Here is a 22,089-nt window from a genome sequence, read left to right on the forward strand (position 1 = left end):
GGAGCTTCGGAATTATTATTTACTTTATGTTGTTGTTAATATTATCGGTCAGCGTCCGCCATCTCCCTGTCTTGAATCCACAGAAAACACTGCACCTGTTGCGCGCGTCTTTCGATTGCACCTGTTACGCTAAATTAATAACGTGTTCATTGCCCTTTGAGTACAAAAACCTCACAAGAAACTAATAAAAATGGATACCCTTGAAAGAGTTGTATTTATATTTCCACTGACAAGCACTTACTTGATGTGAAAGAGTTTTCATGAAGTATACACGGCGTTTATCCAATAATTACAAAATTATTTCATAATTCTGTCTTCATAATGATAAAGCCGTAAATTAAGTAACCGATAATACACGTTTGTTTTCAAAGTTAGCTCTTAGCATTGTGCCTAGCGAACATTCCGTGACATAGGGGATGAAAACATGCGGAGTTCTGGTCAAAAATTGTGCTAAAAACCAAGATTTAGACAGATACATTGAGTTATCAGTTGAAGACACAAAACAAATGGCAAACTGATGTATTTATATTTAATGAATATGTTATCCTTTCAAAGATAGCCGTTCTCTATGAAAGAATTAAAAGAAAATGGATTATGTTAGGGGTAGCCCAATTAATTTTTTCAAACTCTAACAGGAAACCGATTTTTTTTTTTTTTTTAAGTCGTGTTACCACCACCCGGCTTTATTCACTCGTAACAAAAGGGTTAAGGGGTTGCTTCCTTGGGTTAGGCTGTCAACGCTGTAAAGCAGAAACAGAATGACTATTTGGATTTTTCTTTCTCTGCTTCTGGGTCCTGCCTTGCCCCATCTTTTAGGTGGGACCAAGATGGAACGAAAATGAGTGCGTACACACACACACACTCTCTCTCTCTCTCTCTCTCTCTCTCTTTCTCTCGGGATCAGTAAGATGTATGAAGTGGAAGGAGACAGCTGAAGGAGAGATTTGAGAGGTACTGAAATTTTTTTTAACGTCCCATTCATGGTGGGATTCGAACCTCCGCCGCCTCACCTCATATGCCGGTGGTGGTAGCAGTAGTTGTTGTAACCCCGGGTTTATCTGAATGTGAACTCAGTAGACTGAAGGCTGTAGTTTTCCCGTCTTCCAGCAATCCACCTTCCATTTTTCAGAGGATAGGGAAGGAGTTGAGGAGCGTTTTCGTAACAGTGCAGTCGAGCCGCCCAGTTATGTGAGTGTCACCGCGCGAAGGCACTCATGATAAGGTTGCGGTGTGTTTACATGTCCCATCAGTGGAGATTGAATATCGGTTTCGGCAAATTTTCCTTATTCGGCTCCTCTTTCCTTTTCTTTTTTTTCTCTCTCTCTGCTGTATTAATTGTAAGTTGTTATTTACTTAGTATTTTGCATCTCATGATACATATTTAATAGCTGCATAATTGTCTTTAGGGTAAATACGAGCTGACACCAAAGGGGCGATTAAGATTATTAGCCGAAACCGACATCATTCACCGTCCCATTGTAAACAAAATATAGTGACGACGCGTATATCCGTTGTCCATCATTGCTGCAGCCTGTCATGGAAGCCTGACAGCGTGCCAGATCTGGAGGCTTCATCATCATCATCCCAACGTCACAGGTGAACTGTCTGCGATTCATAATCCCCTCTTATCAAAACCCAAATCAGGCCGTAGAAGCTAATGCTGTTCACCCAGTCTTCCCTCTCCCCCGTCGTATCCCGTACCGTACTCCGATCTGTCTCAAGTATATCATTTAGTCTTCTCATATCCTTCCTTAATAACAACTCTGGTCCTGGAGAGGGACACCTTTGCGTGGTGGCATCGATATAACCCGGTGGTTACACTGCACCCTTATAGAAACACCCCACAGCTCTCACTATCTCCCACAAGGAAGACAGTGGACTACAGGAAAAAGGAGCATCAGTCTTCAGTCCACATGATTCTTTTGCAGATAAACCTGGTGCAGCAATAATGTGATGAGGGCTGGGCCATACAACTACAACAGATTACTTCTTTACGGGTGTGGACCTTCTTCCACGAATATCAAGCACCGAACTGGGTTTTATCTTACTCATAAAACTATGGAATCTTTGGAATTTAGGATGTGCAATCTATAAATTTAATTGTTTTGACATACCTGTCTTCTGTATACTTGTCACATATGAAAAATAACAATGAATTTCAGGTAGTCATGGCTTGTGCTGACTGTCAGGTTTGAACCAGTCCAAGTGTAGTGTAATGCTTTCTGGTGAGTCTGAATTCATTCTAAGATGGTTAGGACTGAAAAGTGCTGAGGTTAGGTTTAGATTAGATGAGGGTGTTAGGTTTATCTATGTCAGAATTATGTGTTTCTGTTATTTTGAATGATTTTTACCAACTTCTCTGTGATAAGACAAAGTTCTTCAGTTTAGGTGGGTAAATAATTTAAAAAATGAATGAATTCATATCAGAATCAATCATCACAAAAAAAAAGTATATTGAGCCTCAAAAATTACACATCAAAATCTCATAGTTTAAATACGTACATGTTAGTTTGAATAATATCAGGTTATTTTATTGAGCTTAGAAGAGATTCTAAACTAAAGAAGTAAGAAATGATCTTCATGTAGGTGTCACTGAATACAGTACCAACATTCTGTAACCTGTGAATTATTTTGTATGGTTTTTCTGTTTTTCAGGTGACTGAAGTTAAGGAGGAGGAAGTTTACCAGCTCCCTAAGGATATGAGAATACATCTTCATGATTTTCCTCAACTTTCCAGTTCTTTAACCCCTACACCGCGGGCTTGTTTACCAATAACTTGCGTGTGCCGCGGGGTTATTTGGGCTCCGACAGACTCTCAAAAAATATTTGCCAAAAATCAGTTATTAGTCCTAGAATAATAAAATTACATATGCTTATGGCACATACCTTCAGCTTTCTCCTGGAATGATTGTTGAGCCTTCGTCGGTTACCGTAGGACTTGTGGAGACCTCTGAAGTAGGGTAACGAAGTCTCCACTTTACACTTCCCGACAACCCGTAATATGATTACCACAGCCAGATACAAACACTATAAACACTATTCTACAATTTTCAAGTAGTTTGGGATCCATACTAAAAAAAAAAAACACTGTGAAAGCAATGGAAATTACGAGCGCGTCTGATCGTCGCACTGGCATTAGTTCACTCATGGTAGTCTGTCATTTATTATTCATAAAACCCCTCACACTTTATATTTCTATTACTATATAACACTTATATATATCTACAGTCTTTATCCATAAGTTTCCTTCAGTAGTATTAGTTTATTGTCACTGTAGGGATTCAATTTCTTTCAGTAAAATACGTAGCATTCACTTTCTCGTCCTGTATACTGGCATTGAGAGTGAATGTCACTTTCATCTTCACTCTCATAACTCATAGCATTCAGACATGCTAGAGTGAAACTTTCACTTTCATTACTCCTAGGGTATATACTCGTATTCTTATAATACTACTCATTTACATTTCTATTTACGTTCTCTATTTTATTTACGTTATTTACATTTCTATTTTATTTACACTGTGTTGTGCACTGTCGCTTGAAATAACTAAAACTATTTTCCATTGTTCACGTATATTTACATTCATTACTTTCACTTGCTGTTTACACATTATTTACACATTATTTACAATTCCACTTGCACTGTTTTACTCAATAGAAAGATCATAGTCACTCTTTTATCAATTGTCAGCCCTTTACCTCTTTCCACACGAGGTTTAGTAGGGGGTAAAGGTCACAGAGCCATTTGCATGGGGGTGAAAAAAGGCCTTGAAGTCAGCAAGTTGAAACATACGTCCTCTCACTTCGGAAGATGAGAGTACACTGATAACGCAGGGGCAGGCTAGAGGCCTGCTTTAGGGTTATTCAGAGTTACCAATATTACTTCTTGAAACAGCTAAGTCTAGCACTGATATGATTGGCAGGAAATCTAGACAATACATTATAAATTTGGTAGTTCCAGGTGAATGTAAATATTCTCCCTTCCCTCCTTACATGTATATTTATTACGAAAATAGATTAGAGGCCTACTTAGGAGATATATAATCAGAGCTACCAATGTTAAATCTTGAAACAGCTTTGTGTAGCACTGATATGATTGGCAGGAAATCTAGACAATACATTATAAATTAGGTAGTTCCAGGTGAATGTAAATATCACTTAGGCTTCTCCCTTCTCTCCTTACATGTATATTTATTACGAAAATAGATTATACGGCATATTTCAAGGGGAAAAAAACAGCGAAAATTAGTGAACGAGTGCACGTGAGGTGTTGTCAGGTGATAATTAGCCAATTCCAGGTGTATGGCACTCTCACTTACCTGATTTCTTTCTTGTATATATTATTTGGTATAAGAATACGACATAGGGCTTATTTCAATGGATGAAATCAGTGAAAAATTCCAGGGAAGATTTACTTAGCGTAGCATGGCCGGGCAGGCGAGAGCATAGGGTAATGGAGGGGGGGTAGGGAGGGGAGTCAAGAACGGGGAGAAATGGCTAAATTGTCAACAATGGATGGGAGTACAGATGAGATTAGGAGTGCTGACTAGTGTTGGACATTGTCAGTACTGATAGATGATACAAGCCCCCACTTGAAAGCCCGGGTGAATTCAAAATAACACAGAATCACAAAAGTGACGCCCCGCGGTATGATCCCTTGCTCCCAAGCGTCACGAAAGTGACGCCCCGCGGTTAAGGGGTTAACCCCTTCAGTTTTATTATTTATTATTTTGTAGTATATTTACCTTCGCCAAGGAGGTTATGTTTTCACCCCTGTCTGTTTGTTTGTTGGTTGGTTGGTTTGTGAGCAAGATTACACAAAAACTACTGGACGAATTTCCATGAAACTTGGTAGAAGAATGTGCCTTAGCCTAGAATAGATTCCATTAAATTTTGGTGTGGATCCGGATTAAGGGGCAGATCCAGGAATTTTTTTTCACTTTCTTTAACATTGTGAAATAGGGTGTTTTTCGACATTTTCGTAAATTTTTCATTGAATATTGCATGGATCTTGATTTTAAAAATTAGGCATATTTAGGATGTTGGTATCTATGAATTTATACAGTTTGGCGTGGATCCATATAAAATTCCCAATCTAGCAGATTTAAACTGCATGTTGGGCCTTGGTGCAGGTACCGGTACGTGCTTTATTGAATGCCATTCTGGTCTTTTGTAGTGTATTCCTGCAATTATTATATGATTATATTCAGCTTTTATTAGCCCCTCAGTAATGAAGGGGTTAATCAAGGTGTTTATTACTGTATTAAGTGAATGAAAAAATTATCAAGGAATGGCAGGAATATACTATCTATCTATCTATCTATTGCCAGACGCCTCAATCCCGTTTGGGGTGGCCACAAACAAATCGCCTCCAAAAATATGTGTTGTGAGTTCTCTTTACAGGAAATCCTGATGAGTCTGGGATCAGTTCCATGATGGTTGTATGATGCAGTCTGAGGACCATTTTGGAAATGAGGCTTTGTTTCTAATGTTTGAATGATTGCACCGTGTTGTTGTGTGCCGCAGGAGACTGTTAATATTGTAGATACCCATTAACTCATATTGTTCATCATTGACCAGTGCGTAATTTCAGCTCCATGAGGGGTGAATCAGTATACTGTATTTCATAAGGACTTACTGGAAGCTGTCCTGGAGTTAAGGCTATTTTGCACCAAAGATGTGAATAGTCTGGTGCTACTGTATTTTTAGGAGGGCAAATGATATAGAACCCAGCCCTTCAGTGGGGAGGGTGCATGCCCTGACTTGTCCTTTGTGTGTTGCCTGTCAACCTCATGATCTCACTCAGGTGTCCCAGTCATCACTTCCACCCCAAGTCCTTTCTTTGACAAATACAAAATTCAGCAAGAGTTTGTAATGGTAATGACAACACAGAAGCCTGGAGCCAAGATCCCATGGTATTACAGTCAGGTTTGTATAATTTTATAGTTGTAACATATATACTCATCTCTGTACTCCTGTTTACTGTTTAGCTACGTCCGTTACAGAGGACAGGATATGACGGCCTAAGAAGCCAGTCATCAGGATCCCATGGCGTCACATGCAGGGTTGTAGTACTGCAACACATGGGCTTCAGGCAGGAGTGGAGGGAACATGATTACTGACCCTCGACTGAAGAAAATACGCAGGATACCGACTGTCCTGGGTGTTGTTGGGTGAGTGAGTTTCAGGTTGGCTTGATTATGGTAAAACAACATTAAATGGTGGCAGGCAATCTCGTATTACCAATGAAACTTTTTTTTGACAGTCTCTCCTTTGCTGAACAAACTTGTCTAGAGGTACCGGTACGGTAGTACCCAAAGAATACATAAGCTAAAAAAAATGTCATCAGGTTCTTGGGTTTAAAAGAGAGATTAAAACTGGCTGATAACCCATTGTTTTGTCAGCTGTTGATGTTTTCAGTAAAGCAAGAAGGAGCAGGTAACAAAAGAGGATGTTCAGTAATTGAGTAGCTGAGTATGGCGACACCACTTATTCTTGCTGCTGCCAGACAGTTTTATTCCACTTATAAGAGGAGTAATTGACTGTGGATTCTTTTTATTACAGGCTGCTAATGTTTACAGTGAATCTAGAAGGAGACACAGTCACAGAAACCAAGCAGGACCTGTTTGAACAAATGAACCCCCTGGAGCTGTGTTGGATGACTGAAGAGTACCTCTTCCTAGACTCCTGCCAGCGCTGCACAGGTCCCTCTCCCTTGCCTCTCATAGCCACCAGGATCTTACAATTTTCAGTCACCCTCTTCTGATGTTATTTTTTCTGGCATTTATGTTGTGAGTTTTTACTTTACGTTGTTGTGTTATGCCTTAAATTGGAGTCATTACGAATTCTAGTTCATGGTCTAGCCTGCCAGGTTCCATAGTGTCATTCTTAGAAAATGGGGACAAGGGGCGGTAGTATAATCAGTTACGGATTTATATTTTTCTTGTTCCTTAGCTTAAACTATACTTGAAAGTAATTTTCATTATTCAAAGTTGATATAAATATGTAGTAGCTAATATTAATAAAAGCCTGTCATCCTTGTGTGACTACCGCAAAATTTATAAGGAAATTTAACACAAATATCAATTTATGGCCCTTTCTCACACTCTAAAACAGCCAGTGGTTACTGCAGTGACTTATAGTGTACCCAGAAACTATGGTAAGATTGTAAAAGGTATTATAAAATGCTTGCCACTGTCTGTGAATATTGATATATATTGGCCATGATATGAAATGAGGAATCTCTGGCATCTTTATGCATATGCCTGCCTCGCTGCCAGGGCCATGATAATCATTTTAGGGATAAGTCTCGGACCATCAACATAAACAAGGCGATTCTCAGGGATTTGGATTAACGATGCCTGTGTTTTGCTTGTGCAGTGGTGGACTGCTTGTCAGATTCAAGAAAAAATGCTAATCAGTTTCCTTCTATGGCTGAAGTTAGAGGCTGGGCGGAAATTCCCTCAACTAAGAAGGAACCAAAATGATGAAAGCTCTGGGAAAATAGATGTGAATGGAATGGAGGATGGAAGGCTATGAGATTCCATGCAATATGCACAGTACATAATATTACTGGGTAGGAAATGGGTTATCGTCCCAGTTTGTTAATAAATGGGGATCTGGGAATACTGTACCAGTAATTTCCCATTAACACAAACAGTCCATCTCGATTCACCTACACTCTTGCCATCAGTTGGCTCAACTTGATTGAGTGAATCAGGATGTTCGAGAGTTTCTCACTAGCTGTATTAGTTTTCCTCTACTATATCTCGAATGAGGCTCTGATCTTTGTCTTAAGCATTGCTTAAGCTGTGCAATAGTCCATTTTTCAATTGAATTTGGCTCCATACTGCATGGGGTGAATCACGCTGCCAGTGTCATATGCACAGAGTGGTATGCTGGAAGTTACCATTCCCTTCTCTTTAGCCTAAATTAGCCAAACTTAAACTACCTTAACCTAACCTAACCCTATCTTACGTCTGCCTAACCTAAATAAGCCTAAACTAAACTAACCTTAATTCATGAAATGACTGATTTCACAATCTTCCCCTAACATACATAGGCCTATATATATATATATATATATATATATATATATATATATATATATATATATATATATTTATGTATGTACAGTATATATGTATATTGACCTGTAGTTACATATAGGTCAGTAAGATATCCAACCATCTTCCTGACACATGTATTTCATAAAATGTTGTTGATAAATGGCACAATACTTGAGATAACATGCAGATATTTTCAGCATAGCAGCTTAAAGGTCACTCGCTGCATGCTCATTGAGCGGAACGGTAACTTCCAGCATGTAACTCCTTGCAGACGACACCCGGGGTCGGTCAGCTGGGCTGGCTTTGTTATTGTTCAAGCCGGGAAACTTATATTTCGGTATAAGTACGAGATACTACATATGGTGTTGCTGTGATTAGGAGATGACTGCCATGTAGTGGAACATACTGCAATGAAATACTTGGACAGGTTCACTGAATTCTGCAGCCTGATTTGAAGAAAAATGAGTGAAGTATGTGCTGAATATATCCCAAGACGAACGCGCTCAACAGCAAACACAAGGACAAAGAAGCACTTGCAGTTATCGTACAGTATTGCATATACTGTATATGACATGTTATACAGAAAATAAATGAGAACAATACGTTCATCAAAAGTATATAGAAATATATACATATATATGGATATTTTGAGCTGTCCAAAGTTTCAGTTTTCTGTCCAGAAGCTACACTGTGGACACCTGGAGGGCTAGACCGTGAACTAATATTCTTGATGACTCTAGTTGCTGCTGTGGGTGCACCTAGGTACTGTATAAGCATTTTCAGTACAAGAAATCTATAACCTCTTGATACTGTATTTTTCCCTTATTATGGATCTATATTTACTTTTGTTACAGTACTAGTATGATTTTTTGCCTAAATTTCAAAAGATTCTCCTTCCATAATGATTTATCTTTAAAGTTTCTGAATCCTCTCTAATGCATTGCCTTGAGAAGTTGGGGTAGAAGTTCTGCTGATTTTTTGTTCATGTATTTTGGTAATGATATTCTCTGAGGGGTGCAGTTTTTTCTCTATTTCATCTTGCATCTCTCATAACCGTTCTCAGTTGCAAGCTCGTCAGTCAGTATGTATGAAAATATGTATTACAAGGATTTTTTTTTTCAGTGGTATGTTTATCACACAGCTATTTGTGAAGCATATTATAATATGTGTATGTATACAGTATTATATACATGGATTACTCACTTATGAAGCAGAGACACAAATTTTGATGCCATGAATAATGTGGGAATCACAGATTATCAGTTGAAATAAGTATGTCTGTCTATCAGTTACCAGATGCCATGATACACCAGGAAACCATTTATTGCGCTGGGTGGTAACCATATAACCAAATTTTGGCGCCTTGTGGTTTAGTGGGTAATTATTGTGCTCCAGTCGGATTGAACCGGTGAAGGTTTATATCCAAGGGGTGATTGGGGTTTATTGCTCATGTAATGCCACTCAGGGATGAGTGAGGCTGGTCACTCTCATCTTAAATGTCAGGACCAACTGCCTAGCCCCGGGCATCTACGCTCCTCATGGGGCAATGTAGGATTGGATGATGGATGGATGGACATACCTGGTAATCCCATAAGTGGTGGCCGTTTGCCTTTGAGTTGGTTTTATGAGGAGGGGCACTAACCCTCCGCAAACCCACTTCTTGACATGTAGAGAACATGTATGGGTTGGTTATATGGTTACTATCCAGCATTGTAAATGGTTTACAAGTTTACAGGAAATCATTTGACTTGTCACTCAGTGTAAAGCTACCTGAAAGCCATCTTTACTTATTTTACATTGAGTGAAATAAGTAAAGATTATGATTATTATTACAAAAATTGGAAAAACTGTAAAGATGATGATGATGAATGATGATGATAAACACTAGATTTCTTCTGTAGAAAGGGAGAAAAATGATAAAGTTGACAACACGGGTGGTAGGTGGGGGCACTGACCATCCACCCACCTGATGTAACACTGCATTGGGTGTCTGCCCTTTCCTCTCTTCCTTCCTTCCTTTTGTGTCTTTCTTTTCTTCATTCTTTCCTCTTCCTTCTGCCCACGGGTGACTTTACACTTCCTTTTCTGTCTTTCTTTCCTTCATTCTTTGCTTTTCCTTATGCCTGTGGGTGACTGTACACCGAGTGATGAGCCAAATGGTTTCCTGTACACCAGGAAACCATTTACTACACTGGGTGGTAACCATACAGTATAATCAAATTAGGGCACCTGGTGGTTTAGTGGGTAATTAAGGCACTCCAATCTGATTGAGCCAGTGTAGGTTTATACCCAAGGGATGGTTGGGGTTTATTGCTCACATAATGCCACTCAGGGATGAGTGAGGCTGGTCACTCTAATATTAAATGTCAGGACCAACTTGCCTAGCCCTGGGCTCGTACACTGCTCATGGAGCAACATAGGATTGCATGATGAATGGATGGATGGATGGACAACACTTATTATGTTCAGCATTTCTGAGCTATTTGCAAGGAGTGTTGCTAGAAATGTGAGAATGGGTTTGAGGGAAGGTCAGAAATGTTTGTTCATAGAACAAAAGTAACCAGTATACAGTAGACCCTTCCTACCTGCGGATTTATGTTTCTGCAGATCAGACTTATTTTAATAGTGTACTATACACTGCAAGTTAACCCCTAAATACCCTGTACCGCAATTCGATCTGGCTTGTCTGCCACTGGAGCCGCATTTCGGGGGTGTTTTTTTGACTTTCACCAAGGGGAAAATCAATATGTTCTGGCTAAAGAGGAAGAATTTACACACCTGACAGCGCAGTCGGCACCCCCGTTAGGCCTATTGGTTACTGCACAATCGAGGTTCAAGGTTAAAAAAAAAAAAAAAAAAATAGTTACCCAAAAAATTTTTGAAAGCCCCCATAGTTTTGATGACAAACTATTTCTATTACTGAAATAGGTCATTGGAATATCATATGTCACACCAAGCCTGAGAACAGGTGTTTTGGGGTGTGGGGAGATTACTTGCTTTTGGGGAGATAAAGTACCCTATGGGGAGAAGGTTTGTAGGTATGGAAGTTGGATAAAACCATCTTCTCTTCATCAAAGTAGAGCACTTTAGTTTGTTCTTGACCAACTACTATGAAAACAGATGTGCATGTATGTGTGGGGAGATATAATTTGATTGGGGAGACGGCCCACAACGTGTACATTAAACCTTTTTTACGGTAACAACCAATTTGGCTAGTTGAAACAAACAAAATCTATGTGATTTAGCATATCAACCATGCAAGCAGGTGTGTTTGCAGGTGTAGGGAGATAATTCATGTATGGGGAGTAATAGATGTATCGAGTTGGAGGGGTGGTGGTGTGGGGAGGGAGCTAGGTGGTGGTGGGGGGCTGGGGATTAGATGCCTGTGATTGCATGTGTTTGCATGTATAGAATAGTATACAGAGAAGCATTTATGATGTTCAGGTACGAAAAGGAACAGGAAAAAAGAAAAACGAGGCAATACATATAAAGCACGTGTACATGTGTTAGGGAAGGGGGATTTGGGGGAGGGGAGGCATGGGGGGGAGAGCAAGCCAAGCTGCGTGCTCGCTATCACACGATGGTTTATTGGGGGTAGGAGGGTAGTATGGGGCTGAAAGGGAGGGAGGGGGTAGGGTAGGTAGGGGTATACAAGGTAGGGGGGAAGGTGGGGGGGGCCTGGAGGGGGATGGAATGGGCCTCATGGTTGGGGGAGGGGTAAACTTTGACTAGCAACGTCCTACTGGGGCGTACAGAGGGGTGGGAGGGCCTTCAGAGAGGGTTATTACGTGACAGATGACGAAACATTCAGGCAATCTGTGGGCTGAGAGGGGGGGTGACCCCCCTGCTCCCAGAGTGGCCGGATCACCCAACCCAAGGCCGGAGGGGTTGGTTCTCATTGGCTTGAAGGGATATTCGTCACAACTGGGGCAGAGCAATGTGCAGGAAGTTTTCTACAAGGCTTGCTATATTGATGTGATTCGACTGAAAGGGCTAAAGTGATCAACATGTACATTGACGTGCTTCGGTATTTAGGGGTTAATTTGAAATTGGCGCGCAACTCTCATTTCTTTTGTAGCTACGGTTATCATACACTCACCCACAGGCATTCCCACAACTCCGCCAGTCTTACGGTAAACACCAATCAGTTCATTACAGTACTTACGTCATCGTCGCCCTTCTTGTGTTTTCAGCTTTACTATACTTCATTGTGTAAGTGAAAAATGGCTCCCAGGAAACAAGTAAAAGATAAAAGCAATCCTTCTAAGCCAAAGAGAGAGCGTAAGGTGTTATCTGGCGTTCTGTCAGAAGGGTCAAACTAGACTCACAGCTAACGTACAGTGCCGCCACACATCTCATCCCCTCACCACATTGGCACTGTAGGAACTGCACTACAGTCATCATCGTCATCATACAGCAATCATCATCATCTCTACAGCAATCGTCATCATTGTATGAAGGTTATGAAGAGAACACACAGTCTTTTGGTGAGAGGTAATATGTATTTTTAACATTTTAAAGTATGTTTTTATTTCTTCAGGGATGTGCTTAATTTATGTGGAAACAATATGCCACTTTGTGATGATGACTTGAGTATCCACAGAATTTGCCTTCTGTGGGGATCTCTGGAACCTAACCCCCGCAGATAACTAGGGTCTACTGTGTTTATAATTTGAATACAGTATGAATGGTAATTGAGCCAGCTTAATTCTGTCAGTCGGATTTATTCCTAATATGTTATCTGAGTGTAGGGACTAGTAGAAGAAAATGTAAAAAATAGCAGCATGTGATGAGAATCTTATATATATCATCCCAGTCATGAGTTATTTAATGACGCTATTCTTCTGGGGGCTCGAATGATGTGTAAATGATTGGGCCATTTCACTGGGCATGCTGTTGATAGTTCTCCCACTTTTATGCTTACTCTTTCCTCATTTCTGGATTTTGGTTTACACCATCTTAAGTAGGAAAAAAGAGCAGGATGGTTATGAATAATGATGATGGTATGGAGGAAGATAAAATGTATTACCCCAGTCATGCAACATTTTATATCTCTAGATGAGGTAAAGCATTGGGATGATGATGAGGATGAAACTTGAAAGTAGATTACAGTCAACCCTTGATGTAACAAACTAATTGGTACCAGACCCTTGACATTAAAGCTGATAGTTCGTTAAAGCCAAACACCATGCTGTTCAGTAATTTCCCAGGCATCGTGGCTTTTACTGAAAAATGATTGTTAAATATAGAGTGTTGTTCGGCCATGCAATCCTACACAGTAACGTACAGCTAGGTCTAAATGGCTCTTTTTTTCTCAGTAAATGCTCTACTGTATTTATGGCTTCTCTCACGATGCTGGCCACCCAGTGACTGATGCAGCATTCTGTGAAATGCGCAGGAGCGCACATGTGTGTGTGTGTGTGTGTGTGTGTAGGGATGCCATGCTGGTCAGTGTTTCCCGCTCATCCATTCTTTTACCGAACATAATTTAATAAAATGAACATAACGTTCGGCCAGCTCAAGGTGGTTGTTAAACTGAAATTCATTAAAAGACGGTTCTGTGTATTGAGGGTTTACTGTACACTGTATCAGAGTATGAAATAATAGCTGTTATTTTGTGGATGAGATGGAGGGATGGGGTGGAGAGGTATATGAGAGAGGGGGATGTGAGTTGGGACATGGCGACGTGGAGGCGATTTGTTTGTGGCCACCCCGAATGGGATTGAGGCTTCTGGCCATAGATATACAGATAGATTTTTTGGTAGGATTAAGTTCTGGGATGATATTAATCATGATGGATGATGATGTTGTTGATGACAGTGATGATAATGATGATGATGACAGCAATGATAATGATGATTATTATTATGTTACAGACACTGAGCGTTCATTCACTGCCCTTATCGTATGTAAACTCACTGGGTACCGACAAAAGATTCACTGCAGTATCTCAGGAGAAACTTTTCGCAGGCAAGTAATTACAGTATTTAATTTTTGTTTTCAATACTTCTTGCATTCTTCATTACACTGTAGTATATTATATAGATTTTTCTGGTTGCAGGTACTGTATATATGTAATGCTGTCAAATAAACTGTCCAAATGTGCCCCAGAGTCTTGGTTATTCTTGACTTTCCAGTTATATTGGACAAAATCTAATTCCAAATAAATAAGCCCAGTACAGTAGACTTAAGGAGTCTGAGAACAAAATTGATATACAATACGGTACACTCATTTGTCCTTGTACCTCTTCAGAGAACTCCACAAGCAGGTGAAGGGGAAACTCTTCTACATTACTTTAAGTCCTGACTTTTGTCCATATAGCTTTTTTCACACTGAAGGGAATAGATACAGGTCTCCCTTGTTGTCAGCAGGGGTTATGTTCCTAAGATGCCATCAGTATGCTAATCCCATTGATATCAGTATCCAATGGATGCCTTTATATAAGCATTATATAGGTAATTCATATGTTATGTTGACATGCATTTTAATTATTAAGAATGCATTTCCTTTATACAGTAAAAGTCCATTAATCCGAACACTGATAATCCAAAAATCCCAATAATCTGAATTTTTGAAGAGGCTGACAAAAACTCCAAAAGTAAAAAAAATCAAAATTAAAAAATTCAAACTCGGCGCCAGATGTGCCGAAGTGCTGAGCGATGTGGTCATGGAAGTTTCATGGCGTGAAGCTTCTTACTTTGATAAACTGGTGCATTTCGTTTGAACAAAATAATCATTACAATGGGGCTGAGGTGATCAATTTCCATATCTTGCGAAACGAGGTCTACAAGAAACGTGTGCAGGCTGTCAGGCAGGCTGATATCTGTGACTGGCTGAAGTGCATGAGCAACCAGGCAGGGAAATCCACTGATGGTTTCGAGACAGTTCCCTGTCAAGTCAGTTCGCCGTCACAACAGTAACAAGACAGTTCACTGTCAGGACATTTCACACCCTGGACAAGTCCCCGTCATTCTATAAATATACTTATTATTGATTAATTGATACTTTAATAACTAATATTCAGGGGGATCTATCAAATTCTACCTCGCTGTAGTTGACTTTGAATTATATTCGAGCGTCACCCATAGCTGTCTTCATTAATATCCATTGGTACTACAACATCCTGGGTATATTTTAAAATGACTTTGAAGAGGTACAAGTATTCAAAAACTAGTGTACTTGCTAAATAAACTGGTATGTAAATAAACGACGGGGAATCGTCCTGACAGGGAATCGTCCATATTTTGATGGCGAATTGTGCTTTTACAGTACGTGCATATTATTATTAACCCTGGACTTTCTCTAATTGGATTTACCTGCCTACAACTGTTGTTTTCAACACTGCACATTACTGGTGATTAAACAACCCACAACATCTCATAATTTACCAGTTAGAGTTCGTGTCTTCAGTAATACAGTACATTATTAAGTAGCCTAAAAAAATTCGTTTGATACGTAATGTTAATATGTGCCATGTTGTATTATGAATGAATGAAAAGTGATCCATTCGGTAAAATTTCAGTTTAAACATGAAATTAAGTGTCTTAGGGTCCCACCCAAAAATCCGAAAGCTCTGATAATCCTAATGATTCTCAGTCCACTACCATTCGGATTAATGGACTTTTACTGTACATACCATTCCACCATAGGCCACTCTTGTCTGCATTGGATACCTGTTCAGCTACAGGCACTAATAATGTTCATATTTATTAAAAGTGACAGTGAGATGTCTTGATGTAAATGAGCAAAGATGAAAGCAAGGAATTAAATACATAGCTGCATAAAACAGAGGAGACAGGCTGGCACCAGCAACATGCATATTTACATAAACATTTAATTATTTTTCACAGGAAATAGAGGCTCTGAGAATATTTTGTTGCTTATTAAAAATGGGAGTGAGGTACATAAGTAAGATGGAAATGGTTATAGCTGAAAGCAGGCAGCTAGCCACATGTGTATGGTAACAAAGGAGATAGGCTGGCACCACATGGTGCATATTTACCAGTATGTAAACATTTTATTGTTTTCCACAGGAGGAGTTACATGCACTGAGAATATTTTGTTGGTTCTTTAAAGTGAGAGTGAGCTGCATAAGTTAGCTGCTAATGGTTAGAGGTGAAACCAGGTGACTGGCAGGTTGGTGAGGAGACTACCAGTGCCTTCCTTGGAAATAATAAATTAATTAATCCAGCTAAAAAAAAAAATGAACCCATTGAAAAAAAATCATGTTGATAATGAGGGAGTATTAAGTAATCTCCATTAACTCTCCCACTCTGAAGGGAGCCCTCTAAAGCCAAATCAGTTGTCTGGTAGAAGTAGGAACCAGCTGAAAATGACATCACCTTACTGAAGGGGTTAACTTTACACTGTCTCATATTCACTCTTCTCTTTTGTTGCTCACACATGCATTCAGATTCACTAACCATCCATAAAGTGAAGTTAAGAGATATTGTTGTCTGTTAAACTTTTTCATATTACACCACCTGAGATTTTTTTTTTTTTTTTTAATCCATAGATGATTTTATTCAGCTTCCAGAAAACTTTTTTCAATGATCAGACCATATGCGGGAGAATATCTCCCGCATTTGGTCTGATCAGCTAGTCAGGTCAGGTGCGGGTAAGGGGATGGGTCTGTTATGATGTGGCAGGGGTAAACCAGTTCTGCTGTTGGGCCCTGCTGCGGATGTCACTGATTGCATTGGGCAGTTGACCCTTGTGCGGTGTGGTGCGGTGAGGATCTGTCCGTTCTCCCCTTTGGGGCTAAGATGCGAATGAATGTGTTTGAATGGATGAGTAAATGGGGAGTGTGTCGTCCTGTCTCGGCTACCTCCCTTTCCTTGGGGGAAGCAGCGTAGGTATATATTATTTATCATTTAGTGAATGGTTGAGTACTTTAAATCTATTCTTGCTGCTACCATGTGCTACAGTGAGCCCTTATGTCACCCATATAACTTATCTTGCTGTTAATCCTTGCCGAGCTGCAGATCTCATGTGATACACAATGAAGGTCTGCGCGGGCCAAGCTGCAGTTTACATTGCCTCATATGACGTACAGTTTACATTGGTTATAAAACAGTGACTCAAGGGAGGTAAACTACCAGATAAAGATCTAGGCTGGCAGGGTTAAGACCTCAGTAAAGTAAATAAAAATTGGCTAATAAAGTTTTGTTATTACCAGTGAAGCTGACCTCCCAGTTTCCCCCTGTGTACAGTGGGTAGGAAAGGAGGTCTGGATGATGATGATGATGATGATGATGATGAATTACAGTATATGTAAATAGTTGTGTTATTTTAGAACACATCCCTTACTGTGCTTGAAAATGAAGGTTGGAGATATTGCTTAGTGGAGGGAATAATTCTTTTATTATTTGTTTGCAGCTGTGACGTACCGATTTGGCTAGAGGAAATTAACTTCTGGGTGTTCGAGGTGGTGATGGCAGCTCTTGGTGTAGCCGGTGGTTTGTCTGTTGTGGCTCGTCTTCATCACTTACGATCTTTAAATCACCCTTCGTTCTTAAAAGTACAGTCTGTTCCCTCCGACAAGCTGATGGTTTAAGGTAAGAGGCTGGACAGAAGTAGAATTGTGGGGATTTATATCACTGGTGTTGGATTTAAATTGTAAAGAGAGAGAGAGAGAGAGAGAGGGAGAGAGAGATAAACTTTAACTCTTGAATGTGTTTCTGTTTTTTAAATCACGCACTAGCAGTATTGTATGGCAGCCTGCTTTATACCTGGAACTAAGGGGTTGGTAAATTTAAACTGTTTTTCATAATAGGTGAGAGTAAATTGCACATTAGTGATGCACATTAGTTCTCGTATGCACTATATAACCTTTTACTCATATCATGTTGACATTTAAGATTTCATTGTCCACCAGAAGATGGCATAGTGATGGGCAGCAAAATTGTATGATTAAAGATGTTTCCCAGCAGAATGATTCCCCTGTTTGGCCATAATATTGAATCCTAACGTAGCCCTTTAGAGTCCTTCTTCGTTTTCTTTCTTCCAAACACTTTTCAGCTTGGCACCTTTCCTTCATTTCTTCAGCTGTTCACTTCAAACTTGGCATGATTGTTCCCTGGGGTAGTACCTCCTGACACTTTTTACTTTTTGGGAGGGAGGGGGTTTATAGGATCAGATGTCAGACCATATTATCACCTTTACAATTTGCACAAAAATGTCATTGTACTTTAGGTGTGTGGAGATCATCTTGCCTTCCCTTGGCAGTGTTGGGACTATTCTCATTATAATACGATTTTGTTTTAGGTTGTACAAGAGGTGCTATGATGAAGGAGGCAAGCATCTTTCTGCAAGGTCATCAGAAGGGGGGTGAGTTATGGGTGACTTCTGACACACTGGCTGCCCTGTTCACCCTCCAGTACTGCCAGAACCCAGCTGTCTCTGTCATCCTCGTAGAGCCAAGAGAACTGAAACAAAACCCCAACCTAGAGCAGAGGGAATTTAAGCACAGTAACACACTTAGAGAACATGGACACATTAATTTCCTGGGAGAGCTTAGTAACAGCAATGGAGAACATGAACATTGTAGCAACCTTGAAGAGCATGAACAGATTAATAGATGTAAAGGATATGAACACAGTAACAGCCATAAAGAATTTAAGCAGAGTAACAGTGGACATCTCAGTGATGCAGGTGCTCTGAGAGATGACTGCATATTTCCAGTTGATCCAAGTGTTTTTACCTTCAAATACTCAGTGTTGGAAGAGGAAGATTGCCCTTTTGTTTTGTCCAACTGTGTCCTACCTGCTGCCCTACTGAACTCTGAGCCAGTATGGTGTGTGGCTGGGCTATGTTCTACTCTAAGGTTCATGCTTCATCAGATAGTTGACGTCAATCCTGAACACCATGCAGCTTATCTGTTAGGGTTCAGGAGAAGTTGTTTGCAGGCTTGTGCAGAGGTTAGTGTCTGGACAAAATTCTGTGAGGTTGAAGCTTTGATGGCATTGAGAGAGGTGGCAGTACGTGGTTGTGTAAAGTTCCAGGGGCAGGGAGATTCAGAAAATGCTGGTAAAGGGATAGATGAGGCAAGAGAGAATGGGGAGTTAGAGAAAATTGGCAGCATGGCTGAGGAAACTAGGGGGGGTGTAGAGGTTAAAATAAAAATAGAGGATAAGCTTAATGAGCAAGGAGGGTCAGAGAAAGGTGGTAGAGTGATAAAGGAGACTGAAGAGATTGTAAAAATGAGTAACCAAGTAGATGATTGTGTCCAAACGGAAGCTAAGAGCAGAGTGTTAATTGTAGCAGAACTAGTGAGGTACGAACACCATCTTCAGCGTCCGCCACTTCTACACAATGCACTCAAGATAAAGCAGCAATATATAAGAGACACTGTTCAAGATGAAGCTGAAAGGGACAGGTTGCTTCAGTTACCCCTTGCTGAGCTCCCAGACATTGAACATAAATATGCCGAAGGATTGAACATGACACTGGCTGATGTTTTACTCTTTGTCAGTTTTCACATACTGTTAACTAAATTGCAGTCACTTATAACTTTAGATACGGCAATTCCCTTGGTTCTCAAGTGGCATAAAGTGATTTTGGAGAATGAGTATATTAAGGGAGCTGTGCCTGTACTGTCAAGCTCACTGGCTCATTTATGTTCTGATAGACATCCAGATTTTCCACTAGAAACTGTGATTCCAAATGTTCCAGATGAAAGCATATATAAGAGTGATCCTGAAAGATATAAACCTAGGTGGAGATCTTTTACCCATCAGCAGGATATTGATGTTGTCCTGGGTATGTTGGATACCAGGGATGTTGAACTGGGGTATAACGATCATCCAGCAGATAACGTTTCCCTTCCGTGGTCTTCCCTACCTTCCTCCGTCAACCCTAAGGAAGGACAGTTACCTCCTTCCCGCTTAGAGAGAAAATGCCAACAGCTTGAAAATGTGGTTACGGCTGTTGAGTCGGTAGCTCAAGATGGAAATATTATTGTGGACTTTTGTGCTGGTGGTGGCCATGTGGGAATAATTCTTGCTTATCGTCTCCCCAAATGTAAAATTGTTTTGGTGGAAAATAAGGAAGCATCTCTGTTACGAGCCAAGGAGAGGGTAGATGCCCTTGATCTGAAAAATGTTGTGTTTGTACAGTGTAACTTGGACTACTTCAAAGGTAGTTTTGATATTGGTGTTTGTCTCCATGCATGTGGGGTTGCAACAGATTTGGTGCTGCTAAAGTGTATGGAACAGCATGCAGCATTTGTTTGCAGCCCGTGTTGCTATGGTGGTGTACAGGCTAACCACATCCTAACATATCCACGGAGTCAGACCTTTCGTGATCTGCCCCTCACCCAAGACCAGTACTTAACACTTGGCCACACTGCCGACCAGACACATGGGCAGAACAATCCCAAGACTAGTCAAGGACAGCACTGCATGAGGCTGGTGGATAGTGACAGATTGAAGGCTGCACAGGAGATGGGCTACTCTACTACTCTGACACTCATGCAGCCACCTCACTGCTCACCAAAGAACCACTTGCTTATAGGTGTAATTGGCAGCTGAAGGTGAAAGTAAATATCTCCTAAACTCGAGCTTATCCCACACTTCATCCACTCCTTACACTTCATTTTGACACCCATGCAACCATCCAGCTGCTTACCAAAAACCCATATGCTCATAGAAATAGTTGGGAGTTGAGGGTAGGATTAAATGTTTCATAAACTGAAGTCCATCCAGTTACCACACTACTTAGTCACATACAGAACTTTGTCCACTGCTGCACATGTTTTCCAGTTTTCAACATTGCACACAGCTCTACAGTTAAGCTCCTGACATTGCTACAAACAACCCACTCTTCACCCAAAATTGTCATCATCTTCATCATCATCATCATCCCACGTATTTCCCACATGCAGGTGGAATGAGGTAGGGTGCAGAATGCAGGGAAAAGGAAAGAATACAATAGTGGGAGAACTACAGTAATCAACAGCATACCCAGTGAAAATGGCCCTGCACGCATTCATTCACCATTCATGCTCTGAAAATCCACATATTTTAACCTAGGCTCATGTACACACTTGACACACAGTCATGTCCACAACAGTCCTCCTTTTCACTGCTCGGTTACAATCTTCTGTTCATCAAAGAGCCAGATTAATGCCATGCTTCACTTAGGTAGTGCACTACATCGATACCCTTACACTGCTTTATCCCAGTTTTCACTTTGTCTGCCTACAGTTGTCAAAATCATAGAGGAATATCAGGGTGTCAGCAGACATAATGGTACATCTCTTGCAATACTGTTGAATTGCAGTGCTGTTGGTATGGGATATCTGTGTAAATTATAGATAATCCATCCATCCATCCATTGCCAGACGCCATGTATCCCAAACGGGGTGGTCGAGGGCTTAGAGTTAATTGTTTTACAGGGAGGGGCACTAATCCTCCACCAACCCCACTTTACACGTAGGGAGTTATGCCAACAGCATCTGATGTTCCCAGGCGGTCACCCATCCAAGTACTAACCAGACCCAACGTTGCTTAACTTCGCTTATCGGACGGGAAGCGGTGTACTCAACGTGGCATGGCCGTTAATGATAATAGTATTGTAACATTAAATTTGTCCCATTAGTTTGCTTGCTTCTTTCTAGTGTTTATTTCAATATAGCTTTTCTAATATTAGTGATATGTCCATTTCTTGTTGATAACTTTAAGTTTTCCATTGTTAAACTTTGATGAAACTAAACTAAGACATCAGGACACAAATCTCATCAGGGATTCTTTATTCACAGAGACACCAAATGTGACAGATGTGTCTGAAACTCATAAGCACTGAAATTTTTTTATCACATCATCAGCATTTTGCTTTAGTCCTCTTGACCACCATGCCAAGAACTGGGTATCTTTTCCATAGGTTTTTGTCCATTACTAAATGTGTAAGATATATAATTGTGGGCAGAAATATCAATTCATTTTCATACAGTAAGTGACAAGACAGCAAACAAAGGTCTTCAGAGCCCAATGGTGTGATCATTCAAATACTGCAGACCA

At 40.3% G+C, this 22,089-nt stretch overlaps 2 protein-coding genes and 1 non-coding gene across 3 annotated transcripts; 2 read left to right on the forward strand and 1 right to left on the reverse strand.

The window, feature by feature from the left end:
- Positions 1-6,112: 6,112 nt before the first annotated feature.
- LOC145407397 (protein JTB-like) lies at positions 6,113-17,627 on the forward strand. Its single transcript, XM_080278330.1, has 4 exons — positions 6,113-6,174; positions 6,566-6,705; positions 13,947-14,040; positions 17,450-17,627. The coding sequence occupies exons 1-4, from the start codon at positions 6,113-6,115 to the stop codon at positions 17,625-17,627; spliced, it is 474 nt and encodes a 157-aa protein (XP_080134456.1).
- Positions 17,628-18,354: 727 nt separating this feature from the next.
- Positions 18,355-20,601, forward strand: LOC145407398 (glutathione S-transferase C-terminal domain-containing protein homolog). The gene is made up of 2 exons (XM_080278331.1): positions 18,355-19,099; positions 19,334-20,601. Exons 1-2 carry the CDS (start codon positions 18,355-18,357, stop codon positions 20,599-20,601), a joined length of 2,013 nt encoding a protein of 670 aa, XP_080134457.1.
- Positions 20,602-21,515: 914 nt separating this feature from the next.
- Positions 21,516-21,634, reverse strand: LOC145407626 (5S ribosomal RNA). The gene has a single exon (XR_013898776.1). It is a non-coding gene; the product is annotated as a 5S ribosomal RNA (ribosomal RNA).
- Between the last annotated feature and the right edge of the window lie 455 nt (positions 21,635-22,089).

The sequence above is a fragment of the Coenobita brevimanus genome, chromosome 73, assembly GCF_032717465.1.
Source record: "Coenobita brevimanus isolate Jiangsu-jjx chromosome 73, ASM3271746v2, whole genome shotgun sequence".
NCBI classification, from domain to species: Eukaryota; Metazoa; Arthropoda; class Malacostraca; order Decapoda; family Coenobitidae; genus Coenobita; species Coenobita brevimanus.

Bases quoted from the DNA above. Each gene is read 5' to 3' on its own strand.
- LOC145407398 (XM_080278331.1), top strand. From the start codon at position 18,355: ATGATGAAGGAGGCAAGCATCTTTCTGCAAGGTCATCAGAAGGGGGGT. The intron at 19,100-19,333 runs GTAAAGGGATAG...TGTTAATTGTAG, and splicing joins GGGAGATTCAGAAAATGCTG to CAGAACTAGTGAGGTACGAA.
- LOC145407397 (XM_080278330.1), top strand. From the start codon at position 6,113: ATGATTACTGACCCTCGACTGAAGAAAATACGCAGGATACCGACTGTC. The intron at 6,706-13,946 runs GTCCCTCTCCCT...ATTATGTTACAG, and splicing joins CTCCTGCCAGCGCTGCACAG to ACACTGAGCGTTCATTCACT. The intron at 14,041-17,449 runs GCAAGTAATTAC...ATTTGTTTGCAG, and splicing joins TCAGGAGAAACTTTTCGCAG to CTGTGACGTACCGATTTGGC.